Source organism: Eumetopias jubatus, unplaced genomic scaffold (genome assembly GCF_037043125.1).
Source record: "Eumetopias jubatus isolate StellerSeaLion01/CBP00866 unplaced genomic scaffold, mEumJub1_p1.0 scaffold_12, whole genome shotgun sequence".
Taxonomy (NCBI): Eukaryota; Metazoa; Chordata; class Mammalia; order Carnivora; family Otariidae; genus Eumetopias; species Eumetopias jubatus.
In genome coordinates, this window is record NW_028274818.1 from 95,409,395 (window position 1) to 95,426,502 (window position 17,108).

At 38.0% G+C, this 17,108-nt stretch overlaps 1 protein-coding gene across 1 annotated transcript in view; it reads left to right on the plus strand.

Annotated features, from left to right (window-relative positions):
• The window catches only part of ZNF713 (zinc finger protein 713), a 45,762-nt gene extending 28,998 nt beyond the window's left edge, over nucleotides 1–16,764 (plus strand). The window contains exons 2-4 of the mRNA XM_028110268.2: nucleotides 4,883–5,009; nucleotides 5,345–5,437; nucleotides 15,626–16,764. Of these exons, the coding sequence (XP_027966069.1) occupies nucleotides 4,883–5,009; nucleotides 5,345–5,437; nucleotides 15,626–16,692 (1,287 nt within the window). The 3' untranslated portion in view covers nucleotides 16,693–16,764. The remainder of the gene's footprint in view (nucleotides 1–4,882; nucleotides 5,010–5,344; nucleotides 5,438–15,625) is intronic.
• The last annotated feature ends 344 nt before the right edge of the window (nucleotides 16,765–17,108 follow it).

The window sequence follows — 17,108 nt, forward strand, 5'->3', positions numbered from 1 at the left end:
AAGAGACTCATTTTAGACCCAAAGACACCCCCAGATTGAAAGTGAGGGGGTGGAAATCCATTTACCATGCTAATGGACACTAAAAGAAACCTGGGGTGGCAATCCTTATATCAGACAAATTAGATTTTAAACCAAAGACTATAATAAGAGATGAGGAAGGACACTATATCATACTTAAAGGGTCTATCCAACAAGAAAATCTAACAATTGTAAATATCTATGCCCCTAACATGGGAGCAGCCAATTATATAAGCCAATTAATAACAAAAGCGAAGAAACACATTGACAACAATACAATAATAGTGGGGGACTTTAACACCCCCCTCACTGAAATGGACAGATCATCTAAGCAAAAGATCAACAAGGAAATAAAGACTTTAAATGACACACTCGGCCAAATGGACTTGACAGATATATTCAGAACATTCCATCCCAAAGCAATAGAATACAGATTCTTCTCTAGTGCCCACACAACATTCTCCAGAATAGTTCACATCCTAGGTCACAAATCAGGTCTCAACCGGTACCAAAAGATTGAGTTCATTCCCTGCATATTTTCAGACGACAATGCTTTGAAACTAGAACTCAATCACAAGAGGAATGTCGGAAAGAACTCAAATACATGGAAGCTAAAGAGCATCCTACTAAAGAATGAATGGGTCAACCAGGAAATTTTTTAAAAAATTTAAAAATTCATGGAAACAAATGAAAATGAAAACACAACTGTTCAAAATCTTTGGGATACAACAAAGGCTGTCCTGAAAGGAAAGTATATAGCAATACAAGCCCTTCTCAAGAAACAAGAAAGGTCTCAAATACACAACCTAACCCTACGCCTAAAGGAGCTGGAGAGAGAACAGCAAATAAAGCCTAAACCCAGCAGAAGAGAAATAATAAAGATCAGAGCAGAGATCAATGAACTAGAAACCAGAAACACAGTAGATCAGATCAACAAAACTAGAACCTTGTTCTTTGAAAGAATTAACAACTGATTGTTAAACCCCTGGCCAGACTTATCAAAAAGAAAAGAGAAATGACCCACATAAATAAAATCATGAATGAAAGAGGAGAGATCACAACCAACACCAAAGAAATACAAACAATTATAAGAACATATTATGAGCAACTATATGCCAGCAAATTAGATAATCTGGAAGAAATGGATGCATTCCTAGAGATGTACTGACTGCCAAAACTGAACCAGGAAGAAATAGAAAACCCGAACAGACCTATAACCACGAAGGAAATTGAAGCATTCATCAAAAATCTCCCAACAAACAAAAGCCCAAGGCCAAATGGCTTCCCAGGGGAATTCTACCAAACATTTAAAGAAGAATTAATACCTATTCTTCTGAAACTTTTCCAAAAAATAGAAATGGAAGGAAAACTTCCAAACTCATTTTATGAGGCCACCATTACCTTGATCCTAAAACCAGACAAAGACCCTATCAGAAAGGAGAATTACAGACCAATATCCTTGATGAACATGGATGCAAAAATTCTCACCAAAATACTAGCCAATAGGATCCAACAGTACATTAAAAGGATTATTCCCCATGACCAAGTGGGATTTATCCCTGGGCTGCAAGGTTGGTTCAACATCCTCAAATCAATCAATGTGATACAATACATTAATAAAAGAAAGAACAAGAACCATACAATCCTCTCAATAGATGCAGAAAAAGCATTTGACAAAGTACAGCATCCTTTCTTGATCAAAACTCTTCAGAGTATAGGGATAGAGGGTACCTACCTCAATATCATAAAAGCCATCTATGAAAAACCCACAGCGAATATCATTCTCAATGGGGAAAAACTGAGAGCTTTCCCCCTAAGGTCAGGAACACGGCAGGGATGTCCACTCTCACCACTGCTCTTCAACATAGTATTAGAAGTCTTAGCCACAGCAATCAGACAACAAAAAGAAATCAAAGGCATCCAAATCGGCAAAGAAGAAGTCAAACTCTCACTCTTTGCAGATGATATGATACTTTATGTGGAAAACCCAAAAGACTCCACCCCAAAACTGCTAGAACTCATACAGGAATTCAGGCAAGTGGCAGGATATAAAATCAATGCACAGAAATCAGTGGCATTCCTATACACCAACAACAAGACAGAAGAGAGAGAAATTAAGGAGTCGATCCCATTTACAATTGCACCCAAAACCATAAGATACCTAGGAATAAATCTAACCAAAGAGGCAAAGAATCTGTACTCAGAAAACTATAAAATACTCATGATAGAAATTGAGGAAGACACAAAGAAATGGAAAAATGTTCCATGCTCATGGATTGGAGGAACAAATATTGTGAAGATGTCAATGCTACGTAGAGCAATCTACCCATTCAGTGCAATCCCTATCAAAATCCCATCAAGTTTTTTCAAAGAAATGGAGCAAGTAATCCTAAAATTTGTATGGAACCAGAAAAGACCCTGAATAGCCAGAGGAATGTTGAAAAAGAACAGCAAAGCTGGTGGCATCACAGTTCCGGACTTCAAGCTCTATTACAAAGCTGTCATCGTCAAGACAGTATGGTACTGGCACAAAAACAGACACATAGATCAGTGGAACAGAATAGAGAGCCCAGAAATGGACCCTCAACTCTATGGTCAACTAATCTTCAACAAAGCAGGAAAAAAATGTCCAGTGGAAAAAACACAGTCTCTTCAACAAATGGTGTTGGGAAAATTGGACAGCCACATGCAGAAGAATGAAACTGGACCATTTCCTTACACCACACACAAAAATAGACTCAAAATGGTTGAAAGACCTAAATATGAGACAGAAGTCCATCAAAATCTTAAAGGAGAACACAGGCACAACCTCTTCGACCTCAGCCACAGCAACTTCTTTCTAGAAACGTCGCCAAAGGCAAGGGAAGCAAGGGCAAAAATGAACTATTGGGATTTCATCAAGATAAAAAGCTTTTGCACAGCAAAAGAAAGTCAACAAAACCAAAAGACAACCAACATAATGGGAGAAAATATTTGCAAATGACATATCAGATAAAGGGCTAGTATCCAAAATCTATAAAGAACTTCTTAAACCCAACACCCAAAGAACAAATGATCCAATCAAGAAATGGGCAGAAGACATGAACAGACATTTTTCCAAAGAAGACATCCAAATGGCCAATGGACATATGAAAATGTGCTCAACATCGCTCAGCATCAGGGAAATCCAAATCAAAACCTCCATGAGATACCACCTCACACCAGTCAGAATGGCTAAAATTAACAAGTCAGAAAATGACAGATGTTGGTGGGGATGTGGAGAAAGGGGGACCCTCCGACTTGTTGGTGGGAATGCAAGCTGGTGCAGCCACTCTGGTAAACAGTATGGAGGTTCCTCAAAAAGTTGAAAATAGAACTACCCTACGATCCAGGAATTGCACTACTGGGTATTAACCCCAAAGATACAAATGTAGGGATCCGAAGGGGTACATGGACCCTGATGTTTATAGCAGCAATTTCCATTATAGCCAAACTATGGAAAGAGCCAAGATGTCCATCGACAGATATATGTATAAAGAAAATGTGGTGTATATATATATATATATATATATATATATATATATATATATATATATATAGACACACACACACACACACACACACACACACACACACACAGTGGAATATTATGCAGCCATCAAAAGGAATGAAATCTTGCCATTTGCAACGATGTGGATGGAATTGGAGGGTATTATGCTGAGCGAAATAAGTCAATCAGAGAAAGACATGTATCATATGACCTCACTGATATGAGGAATTCTTAATCTCAGGAAACAAACTGAGGGTTGCTGGAGTGGTGGGCTTGGGAGGGATGGGGTGGCAGGGTGATAGACACTGGGGAGAGTATGTACTATGGTGAGCGCTGTGAATTGTTTAAGACTGTTGAATCACCTCTGAACTACACTGTACCTCTGAAACAAATAAAACAAAAACAAACATATAATAACATTATATGTTTAAAAAAAAAGAAGAAGATAGCAGGAAGGGAAGAATGAAGGGGGGGAAATCGGATGGGGAGACAAACCATGAGAGACTGTGGACTCTGAGAAACAAACTGAGGGTTCTAGAGGGGAGGGGGGTGGGGGGATGCGTTAGCCTGGTAATGGGTATTAAGGAGGGCATGTACTGCATGGAGCACTGGGTGTTATACACAAACAATGAATCATGGAACACTGCACCAAAAACTAATGATGTAATATATGGTGATTAACATAACAATTAAAAAAAAACTAATGATGTATTAACATAACATAGTTGTTATTTGATTAACATAACGTAATAAAAAAAACATTGACAGTGGAGAAAATTTAGAGGTGACCCTTTTTTATTTGAATTTCCTAACTGTAATGAGGCAGTCTCTTTTACTGATCCCCACATGCATCATGTGTCTCCTACTCTGAACAAACTGTTTGCCCTTGTTGCTTTTTTTTTTTTTTTAACCCACTGGATTATCCTCTCTCCAGTTCTGTCCAGAGTTTAAAAATCTGTTAAGGATACACAAAATCCACCAACTTGACACCTCCTTACAGTATTTCAATCAATTCTGAAATCTCTTATTTCTGAAATCTTACAGCATAAATTTCCCATATTTTTTAATTGTTTAGATGATGAGAGTCTTTCCCTTGCAACAAACTAAAAACCTTAAAAGCAAGCATTACTTCATGCATGTTCTTATGTCTGACTTGAAAGATGATAGATACTGTTGTTCCAAAAATTTTGACCTAGATTACTGAGAGAGAGCCCTGAAGACAGCACAACGGCTCAGACATTCTAACCTTTTTCACTGCTGCACTTTGCCCCTTCCCCAATGGGTCCCTGTAAAAACTGGTTTCTGGCTAAGCAGGGATGTACTTAATATTTTCAGGAATCACTGACATTCCAGGACGTGGCAGTGAACTTCACCAGAGAAGAGTGGGACCAGCTGTACCCTGCTCAGAAGAACCTTTACCGAGATGTGATGCTGGAGAACTACAGGAATCTGGTAGCACTGGGTAAGGATGTTGTCCCTGTAAAAGTAGAAACTATTCTAAATGGGTTTATTTCCTTAAGTGGTGAAAATTTCTAAATCTTTTGTGAATGTAGTTCAGGCCAGGACAGAAGGCTAATCAGTGCTGGAGACAGAGGACCTTTGTTTCCTGCTGTTTCTCCTCAGGTAAAAGGTCTTGACTTTATTGAGTTTGAGATGGGTAGCTTTATTTTGCTGCCTCTGAAGTTTCCCCTTTCTAAATCCAGAGGCCCTAAAGACCAAAAAGGTTGGAAATGAGTTCTGAGCGAAATTTTTGTTCCTCATACAAACTTCTATGACATACATTTTTTCCATGAATAGGGCATCAACTTTATAAGCCAGAGGTGATCTCTCATTTGGAGCAAGAGGAGCAGTGGGTGATGGAAAGAGAGAGCCCACTGGATACTCACACAGGTGAGGAGCAAGCATTTGGGTATTTGCTGCTCAGTGAAGAGAAGCAATTGCTTCTGAAATATTCAATTGACTGTGCTCCAAGTCTCTACCTCTGGGATTTAAAGAATACTGAGGCCTTTTTAAAAATTCAGTTTATATTTGACTTTGTTCCAAAGTGGAAATGGCCCTCTTATTTTTTTCTAATTAAACAGATAATATATACTTATTATTAAAAAACTCACACAACACAAAAGTTAGTGTGAAGGTATTAATTTTAACGTTCATAAATACCTTGATGTTGCAAATCTCCACATAGCACTTTCTGTTTTTTATTAATACATCCTCTCAGTATTCTTTAAATCTTTCTTTTCCATATCAAAGATCTTCTGCCATTTTTTACCTACTTTTCATTTTTTCCTTTTATTATCAAACTCTTTAAACTTGCCTAAAACCCATAGCCTCAATTTTAATTCTCTTGATTACCTTTGTGATATGACCCCTATCCGATCTGTACTATTAAAATTGTCCTCTTGGAGATTACCACTAACTTCCTTCATTCAAATCCAGTGGCTAAAACAAACAAACAAAGGAAACAGTTATTGTCTCCTCTAATCTTGTTGCATTGGATTGTGTTGACTTTACTTTCTTGAAATTTTCTTCCACTCTGGCTTGTGATGTACACAATTCTTACCTCTTGTAGTCTGTGTCCAGTATCTCTATCTGCCCCTTCATTGCTTTCTCTCCCTTTTTATTTTTCTAAAGGCATGCATTCCTACAGGCTTGTTGCTCTGCTCTGTAGTACATTGCTTTTAAGTAACCCTTCTATGGTATTTTCCCATTTCTATATTTTTAGCCTCAATATTTCACCCATATTCTCTTCCCAGATTTTTAGATTATATTTTTGTTTATGAATGTCACACTATCATTTTAATTAAGTATTTCAAAACCTGGATCTGTTTACGTTACACTCTCTTTAAAGCACCCATTAAATATGAGAGTTCTTAACCAAAAAAACAAAACAAAACAAACCCCCAAACCTTAGCTCCCTATTGTTGGCATACCACCTACAATGTTCTGCCCGGTTATATTAGTAAGTAGTTGACTTTTAAATGTATGCCAGATACTGAGTTAGGTATTTTACACTCTAGTTTATTAAGCCTGGCTAAGCTACCCCATCTCTATTTAGTTTCCAACCTGATTCTTTGCTCTGGCACCTGTTTTTCCCATTTGGACTTGGTTTTCTGTCATTCAAACTTCAGCTTCTTTTTCAAGGTGGCTTTGACTTGGCTGTCCTTCTTGCTTCTAGTGCTCCAGGTCATCTTGAGTAGGAAACCTGTTCCTCTTTCAGCCTCAATGAACCTAAATTTTGGTCTGACCAGTGCTGGCATCCCATGGATAGAAGCTAATAAAACATTTTTTCAGGAACCCCTAACACTTTCCCCAACAACAGTAGGTGATGTTATTTCTATGAATCTCCACACTTTGAAACCTGGGAAATAGAAAACTAAAGGAAGAAAATGAAAAACTCCCTTCCCACGTGAATTGCCAGCATAGGCACTTACAGCAAAGAACTTCTCTTAGGTATGTATTTTTTTCCCCACAGGCGTATCCATTCGTAGGCTCCAAGCTGTCTCCCATTATGTCTCTATCCACAGACCCCCAGCTAGAGAAAATAATCGCTAACTTGAGAAAATTTCCAGAACTTATTTTGTGGATGCCTAAGGCTCTTGGTTCACAGGTCAGCTCGAACAAATGACTTGCTCATTCCTTGTCGGGAATAAGCAGCCTGGCCATCTCCTCCAAGGAGACAGCTTGCATTTTTGCATTATCCTATAAGACACAGGAACACAGTGACTGGTTCCTCTTATGAGGATGTGGTAAAACATTTCAGTTGATGGACTCATCTAATTCTGGCTTGCCCTCTGGGGTACTGCTTGCCTTACTGGCATCTCCTGATGCCTATTTACCTAGAAACATCTTCCTCACTAAGGTAAGATCTAGAAAATGTCCAGTGGATTTAGCAACAAAGAGGTTAGTAATTATATTAATTAATAAGAGAAATAACAGGGGAGTGATTAGTAGTTACCAGTTAGTACATTGTTGAGTGAACAGGAGGTAAAAAGGTAGACCTGGTAAGTACGCAGTATTCTTACAAGATGCTAGAATGAGAAAGGGGGACAATAGAGGATATATGGGAGAATAGAAGGTAGTGTCAAAAGAGGGTTGTTCTAAGCAGGAATGGTTTTAGCTTGTTTATAATACTGAAGAGGAGGGGTTAAAAGAGGGAGTAAGCAGAAAATAGATACAAAATACGGAGCAAGGTTCTAGAAGAGATGGAAGTGGGATTAGGAAAGAGATTAGGGTGATTTTGCATGTAAGTAAGTTTGTTCGTGACAGATTTGGGGGAGTTCACGCATGGTTATTTTCTATTTTCTTGGTAAGGTTGAAGGCAAGGTCTCCTGTTGAATGTAAAGGAATGGTGGGAGTAAGTACAGAATTTCAGGAGCACTTGCTCTAGTTTACTAAGGTCAATGGTAGCTGACCAAAGAGATTACCAAGCAGGATCCAAATGAGATTTTGCCCTGTGGATTTGTGGTTTCCAGTGTCTATGCCTATGCCATTTCTCCTGTTCTACTCGGCACCAGAAAGGCTTTGTAGAGCTCAGGCTGAGGCCCTGTTAGATGGGTGGAACTAAAGGAGGAAAACTGAGAGTTTGCGAAGTCAAGTGATTTGACATAGATTCCAAGAAATGACAAGAAGTAAGGCCTGAAGAGGACTGGAAACTAGAAAACAATAGAAGAGTCGAAGCAGTGGAGTTCTAGATGAGATCAGAAAGCAAGTAGAATGTGAATAAGGGCATAGTCTACTCAACTGGGCAAAAGAGTGTGACACTGAGTTTGAGATTCTTTATATGGATCTAAGTTCAGAGTATAATTGTATTAATCAGGTAAATAATTGTTGAAGTGGAGTGAAGATAAAAGCACAAACAACTACCAGTTAGAAAACAAGATGGAAGAGAAGAGCCCATTTAATAGTAACTAAAAAAATAAAACACCTAGAAAAAAAAAATTTTTTTTGCTTTTGATAGAAAATCCTTTATTGCTCAATCAAGACATTTATGGTGCTGGTTGGTTTCTAGTCATCCCTACGCACAAAATAAATATAAGTAACAGGAACAATATATCAAATAATATATCAAAACGCACCTGAACTGTCACATGTGACAACTGACTTATATAACGGATATTCATTTTGGGGGAAACAACAAGACTGTAAACTACCTAAATGTTGACCAATAAAGGTTAAATAAATTATGGTATGCACATACATTAGATTACTATATAACCATTATAAAGAATGTGGATGGGACTCCTGGGTAGCTCAGTTGGTTGAGCATCTACCTTCGACTTGCGTCATGATGGGATTGAGCCCCGCATCAGCTCCCTGCTCAGCAGGGAGCTTGCTTCTCCCCCACCCACTCCCCCCACTTGTTCTCTCTCTCTCTCTTTCTCTCCAAGCAAAATAAATCCAGGCATTTTCCAGGAAAATGGGCATTCTGTACATGAAGCAAAGTCTATCGTTTCTGGGTCACCAGGTCTCAGGGAAGGAAGGCAGCCCCAGTGCTACAAAGGCCCACCTAGAAACAAGCCAGGCAGAACACTTCCCTGCCTTCCCCCAATCTCCACACAGCCAAAATTAATCACCTTATGACTCACACACACTCCAATGCTTGCTTGAAATAAAGCCCTGCCATCAGGATACAGGGTTCAAATGGAAGAGAAATTCAAAACAGTTAGGGAGCAAAATTAAATGCACTAGAAATAAACTTTTAACAAGAAATGTGCAACACCTGCATGAGGAATTTTAAAACACTCTGACAGGGGCACCTGGGTGGCTCAGTTGGTTGAGTGACTGCCTTCGGCTCGGGTCATGATCCTGGAGTCCCAGGATCGAGTCCCACATTGGGATCCCTGCTCAGTGGGGAGTCTGCTTCTCCCTCTGACCTTACCCCCTCTCATGAACTCTCTCTCACTCTCTCTCTCTCAAATAAATAAATAAAATCTTTTAAAAAAAAAGTTTAAAATTTTTTTAATTTAAAAAAAATTTTAAAAAAACCACTCTGACAGACAAAAAAATAAACTTGAATAAATGGACATACCAGGATGTCAGTGTCCCTAATAAACATGTAATGTAATCCCATAAAAAGTGCCTTCAAGATTTTAGAGGAATCTAGATAAGCTCATTCTAAAGTTCATATTGATTATATGTTGGCTAATTGAACATATAAAAAATAGAATAGAATAGAATAGAAAAGAAAAGAGCCAAAACAAAAATAATCTGGAAAACTCTGAAAGGAAAAACAATAAAAGGGATTATTTAAACTACATAATACACAGTAAAATTTTATTAGAACAAGGCAGACCAACTGAACAGAAAAGGAAATCCAGAAATAGACCCAGATGTATGCAGGAGTTTAGTATATGATAAAGGCATTATTTCAAATCAGGAGGGAAAAGATGGACATATTTTTTTAAAATTTTTATTGTTATGTTAATCACCATACATTACATCATTAATTTTGGATGTAGTGTTCCATGATTCATTGTTTGTGCATAACACCCAGTGCTCCATGCAGAACAAAAGGTGGACATCTTAATAAAATGGTTTTGAGACAACTGGCGTTTAAGAAGTAGACTTTTTTTTTTATTTGAGTATAATTGACACACAATGTTACATTAGTTTCAGGTGCACAACATAGTGATTCATCTTTATGCTATGCTCACCACAAGTGTAGTTATAAAAGGTAGACCTTTTAGTGAATAGTGAGTAGCCATCTGGAAAGAGATAAAATTGGGTCCATAACTTACCCTTAAACCAAGATACTCCAAAGGAATCAGAGACATTAAATGTAAAACATGAAACCATAAGAGACCTGGAAGAAAACACAGGAAAAATCTTTTATAACATTGAAATAGGGAAATCATTTCCAACTATGATTTAAAATCTAGAAGCCATAAAAGAAAAGATTTATATATTCAAGGGGCACAAATCCCCAAGCTCTGCGTGGTGTAGAATAATAAGCAGGGTAAAAGGCAAGTGGCAGTAAAGGGAAATATTTGCAACATATCAAAAGGGCTAAGCTCCCATTAATAAAAGGCTCCTCTAAAGCAGAGGCCAACAGCCCAATAGAAGTATACATATATCTGAACAGTTCTTAGATAAAGGAATACAAATATGTTTAACATAAGGAAAAATGTTCAGCCTCACTCATCAGAGAAACACAAATTGAAAATGCAGGTGACCTTTCCTCACCCATCAGTTTAGCAAAAGTCCAAAAATTTGTCTGCACACACTGTTGATAAGTCTGTAGGGAAGAAAGTACTCTCATACATTGCTAGTATAAGATGAACCACTGGTCAACATAAGAATGTCTTAGATTATCAAGGAGGGGTTCCCTCTCCAGATAACCCTGTTTGGCATTGTAGACTCTTTGGATGAACAAAACATTGTCTACAGTCACATGTTTTTGTAAACAATTTTATGGGAACCCAGCCACACTCACTCTTGTCACTCATATTGTGTGTGGCTGCTTTCACACTATGACAGCAGAGTTCAGTAAACAATAAAGCCCATACGACCCACAAAACCTTAAATATTTACTATATGACCCTTCACAGAAAAAGATTACTGACCTCTGCCAAAAGTTTTTAATTATTTATAACCACTACTCTCATTAAGAAATTCATTTTTATTGCAACCCATAAGATATGTATAATCTATAAAATTGAGACAAAATCTTACCATTTATCCTTACTGCTATGTCTGATGAACTCTGATAGTTTCTAATCTTTTTTAGCCTATTTTGTTTCAGTTTTAATTCATTGTTCTACCCACTAAATTAATTTTATAACCCACTATAAATCATGGCACTTTTCTTTTTTAATTAAGAAAAGAGAACTAGAAATACTATAGGGCTTTACACATAGAAAGGATAAACGGGGCACCTGGGTGGCTCAGTTGGTTAAGGGTCTGCCTTCGGCTTAGGTCATGATCCTGGCATCCTGGGATTGAGCCTGTATCAAGCTCCCTGCTCGTGGGGAGCCTGCTTCTCCCTCTCCTCCCTGCTCGTGCTCTCTCTCTCTCATAAATACATACATACATACAATCTTTAAAAAAAGGATAAACTTTTTAAAATGTTTTCCTCCCTCCTTTTCTCCCTAATTCTTTCCTTTTCTCCCTCCTTCTCTCCCTTCCTCTTTCCTTTCTTGTTTCCTTTCTTCCTACTTCTAAATAATTTCTTTCAAAAGGCATTGGATGAGGCTAAGTTGTCTACTAGGTGAGGTATGCAGTAGTGCAGAAGGCCCTTCAAGATGTTGTGGTTGCCCAGTGGCATCACAATATGCTCATACTAAGATTCTATCTAGAAGATATCCCTCCCTAGATACAAAGGATGTCAGAGGTCTAGGTACCCTAGAAATCTAATTTTATTAAAGGCTTATAACCCCAAGAGTTGATCCAGGGAATATGGAGTCAGTGGGGACAAATAGTAACCACACTGAGACTAGTCTATGCAAATCCCCTATTTTTCTTGATGTAGAGCCCTTAGGCTCCTGCAAGAATAATGAAAGCCTGATGAACTGCAATAAGCTAAAGGGTCTTAGTCTGTAGCCGTGACCAAGATATTGCACTTCATTTAGAACTTGGGCACAAAATAGAATTCATGTCATTCTCAGTGTAGGCACAGGAAGCTCTTCTGCTTCCATATCTGAAAACACTTTCTTCCCAAGCAGCACTTTTTCTATAATCTCAGACAACAGAGGGGTAGGCAATATAAGATGTGATAGGGAATTGATTCAGCAGAAGTATAAAATAGGACTTGGGAGCTTCAGTGAATGGTTGGGTTTCTAGCCAGGTAAGGCCAAACCATGAAGAAAGTAGACAGTGGATGAGTGAATAGCACCTCTACATGATCTCATATACATAGCTTGATAAAAGTGTTCATCCTCATCAATGCCCACCCTCCTTTTAAGGTAAGTTGCAGTCATGTCTGCTAACATGGAGGCTTAGGTTAGGTAAGGAGCTAAAGCAAATGGATCAGAATTTGTTCCTCACAAATGTTCTTCACAAATAGCCCAAGATAATCACTCTCTCAGCTTGGCGTCTAGACTCTATACCCTGGCATCCCACTGGGATGTAAATAGGTAGCCCTGTGACTGAAGATCTGATTTGCCTTGACGGTATCCAGAGTGGGGGAACAGTGCCTGTATAGTCCATGCATTGTCACTCCTCCTGGTATCAGTAGATAACAAGTCTGCCAACCAGCAACACTTTTCCCTTTTCACTCAGAGGCAAGACATGGAAAGAAGGCAGTCAACAAAGTGGCCATGAGTATGTTGATCAAGCTGCCATGTTTCCAGGAATAAACAAAAGTTTTGGAAGCTAGGTCATAGGGAATGAAGGCCCTGAATTCTACTCCTAGGCAGAAGGAGTTGTGTCTTCAAACTCCAGCCAATTATGCTAAACATTTTAGGGCCAAAGTCCCTAGGCAGACAAAAGCATTTTGGCTGAAAATAAAGTGATCCAGTTGATAATTTGGTTGAAATGGTCAATTGGTTTAAAACAAGTCTTTTAAATCACTATTTTTTCCACATACAATTTTAGACCAGAGTAAGTTCTGTTTGAGTATCTTTTTGTGTATCTTTAAGCATATTGATCTGTTTTTCACAATTTTCTTTTTTTTCTTTCTACAATTTCTATTTCATGTTCGGCCAACTATTCTTGCTATGCGGTTTGCGATAACACTAAGTCCAATGCAACCTCAATGTGAATTGATTAAAAATACTTTGATATATCCATAAAATTGGATATTTTACAACCTTTAAAAATTATGGAAATGTATTTGTTGACATGGAAATGTGTTCAAGTTATGCAGTAATGAAAAAAAGAAATATACAGGGGCACCTGGGTGGCTCAGTCAGTTAAGTTCCAGACACTTGATTCTGGCTCAGGTCATGATTTCAGGGTTGTGAGACCAAGCCCCACATGAGGCTCCACACTGAGTGTTTTAAGATTCTCTCTGCTCCTCCCCTACTCTCTCTCTCTCTTAAAAAACAAAAAACAAAACAAAACAGTATGATGGTGTAATTCCATTTTATTTTTCCAGGACGATTCTTGGCATAATTATTAATGGTGCTCCCTTTTACTGTCAAGTGTCCTAATTAGGATGATAATCATATGTTCCAGCTTCAAGGGAAACACTCTTTCAGTTTTTATATGCATTCCTTATGGTTGAAAGACCAAGACTAGTGCATAACTTACATTTGAGAAAGCTAAAGCAGTCCAAGGCCCAAGAACAGCTGACTGATGAAATGGCTTTTATTTTTTTTTAAGATTTTATTCATTTATTTGACAGAGAGAGGGAATACAAGCAGAGGGAGTGGGGGAGGGAGAAGCAGGCTTCCCGCTGAGCAGGGATCCTGATGCGGAGCTCGATCCCAGGACCCTGGGATCATGACCTGAGCCAAAGGCAGACGCTTAATGACTGAGCCACCCAGGCGCCCCTGAAATGGCTTTTATAGGTGAGCCAAGAGAAACTGGTGAGTTAGGATCTGTCTGCACTACCCAAGTTTGTCAAGACAAGGTGTCGTGAGTGTTTATGAGTCATCCAACATCTTCAAATCTTCAGTCTTGTCCAATAGGATTCATTGCTGTAGGTGTCGTGAGTGTTTATGAGTCATCCAACAACTCCAAATCTTCAGTCTTGTCCAATAGGATTCATTGCTGTAGGGATGGTCCCAAAGGACTATCCAAAATAGAGATTTGTCTATCCAGATCATGGAATTGAGGAGAAAGAGAGGTCCAGCTAAAACCTCCCAAGAGACATAAGAGTTCTCAAAGTGGGTCCTATTTAATCTTCTGCCAAGGTGAGAATGGGAAGCTACCCAGTCATACAAAATTTGGCCTCTTAATCCCTCCCTCCACACAGCTTCTACCATCAAACTCTTGTTAGAAGGGAACTAAACAGGGGTACCTGGGTGATTCGGTTGGTTAAGTGTCTGACTATTGATTTTGGCTCAGGTCATGATATCAGGGTCATGAGATTGAGCCCAACATCAGCTCTGTGCTGGGTGTGGAGTCTGCTTAAGATTCTCTCTCTCCCTCTGCTTCTCTCCCCGCCCCCCCCAAAAAGGGAACTAAACAACATTTAGTGAGTGAAGAAAGAGGTGGCCAGGGAAATAGTTAAAGTGGGAAAAGAAGTGAGAGAGTAGCCAGGGGAAAAAACTAGCAGGAAGAGAGTAGGGTGGGGAAAGAGGCAGGTGGTGGGGAGAAAGGAAGAATATGATGCCCAGGGGAAGGAAAAGGGATTGATTTTGGAGTTCTGATTATTAAACAAGTGACTAAACATTTTAATTACTGAATAGAGACTGTGTTTGTAACTTAATGTAACAGTAGGAGTATCTGTTATCTAAGAATTAGGGGGAACCATGGAACCTGCCCAAATCTCCCAGAAGCAGAATAAGAATGCCCCCCATTAAATTAAGTTTAAAGAAGTGGTAGGAGACTGAAATGAAATTTTGTTTTTATCACAATTCATGCTTGTTCAAAATATGATTTACATTTATATTTATATGAACACGGAAAAAAATTGACAAGACAAGCTCCAAACTATTAACAATAACGACCTCTAAAGGGTGAAATTCTTCCTTTATGCATTTCCATATTATTTGAATGTGTTATTATAAGCAAGTATTCATTTTATCATTTTAAACAAAAGATTAAAAATAAGGAGAAATACTTTTTAAATAAACAAGTAGCTGGCACTACAATAGAATAATCCACAGATGAGATTTATATGGTGGTGTACTTGGACCTGTCTTCTTCAAATATAGTCTTTCCTCTAATATCTCCCACCTCTATGCACAGACCTTTCTCTGATATTTCTTATTCTCCTTTCCATTTCCTTTCAGCCGTGGGTACTCCTGGATGATCTCTTATGATTACCATACAGATTTTAAAATTTCCCATTGCTCACTGCTTTCTGTCATCCTTTTGTAGTCTCCCTTGTTACATGGCCATATTTTAAAACTTATGCCACATATGCCTTGTCCACATTACTGTCAGTTTCACTTTGTAATTCATTGCGCAACAATTTCCTTTTTCAAAACAGAGAAGATGGCAAAATATTTGTATGTTCTGAATTTCTTTTAGATGGGGAGAGTAGACCTGAAATCAAAAAATCAACTCCAAACCAGAATATTTCTGATGAAAATCAAAATCATGACATGATAATGGAGAGACTAACAGGAGATAGTTTCTGGTACTCCATCTTGGGAGGACTCTGGGATTTTGATTACCAGTTAGAGTTTAACCAAGAAAACCAGCAGAGACATTTAGCACAAATATCTTTCACCCACAAAAAGATCACACAGGAGAGAAGCCATGACTGTAATAGATTTGGAGAAAACTATAACATGAACTCAAACCTTATTATGCATCAGAGAATTCCTTCAATTAAAATACCCCTTAATTCTGACACACAAGGAAATAGCATCAAACATAATTCAAACTTGATTTACTATCAGGGAAACTATGTAAGAAGTAATCCTTATGAATATAATGAGTGTGGAAAAATCTTCAATCAACATATTCTTCTTACTAATCATATTCATACTGACGAGAAACCCAGTGAATGTGAAAAAGTTTTCAGCCACAATTCATCTCTTACTCAACCTCAGATAGTCCTTACAGGAGAGAAGCCCTATAAGTGTGATGAATGCGGGAAAAGATTCAGCCAGAGGATACATCTTATTCAACATCAGAGAATTCACACAGGAGAAAAACCTTTTATATGCAATGAATGTGGGAAAGCCTTCCGTCAACATTCATCCTTTACTCAACATCTGAGAATTCATACTGGAGAGAAGCCCTATAAATGTAATCAGTGTGGTAAGGCCTTTAGCCGTATCACATCCCTTACTGAACATCATAGACTTCATACCGGAGAGAAACCTTATGAATGTAGTTTTTGTGGGAAAGCCTTCAGCCAGAGGACACATCTTAATCAGCATGAGAGAACTCATACAGGAGAGAAACCCTATAAATGTAATGAATGTGAGAAAGCCTTTAGCCAGAGTGCACACCTTAACCAACATAGGAAAATCCATACTCGGGAGAAATTATGTGAATATAATAAATGTGAGAAAACCTTAAGTCCCAATCCTTCACTTACCCAGCAGCATGTAACTCATGGGGGTGGGAATCATATGAATATATAAATCTGGGAAAATTTTTGGTCAGATCTCTTCATCCCATTCAATATCAAATTATTCATAGAGGAGAGAAAGCTTATAAATAAACTTTTAATGCATAGAAACTACATAAATCTAGGTCTTAAATTGTAGCATATTCCCAGGAGGTTATAAATAGTGAAAATAATTTATTTTATAAATAAGATTATATTAAGAGTCATGTTCCAAATCTGATATAAAACTTTTTTCAATGATCAGACATCTTGTAGGCAATAATCTGTAACTTTTATGATATAAACTTTTTAAATTATGTAAGCATTGATTAAGGCAATGATGTAGTGTAACTAGTCACATAAACTTGAAATAAACATAAAAGCAATATTTCTCAAACTTCATCATTTGTGTGTTTCCTTTACAGTTTTTATCATATTCAGTGTTTATTT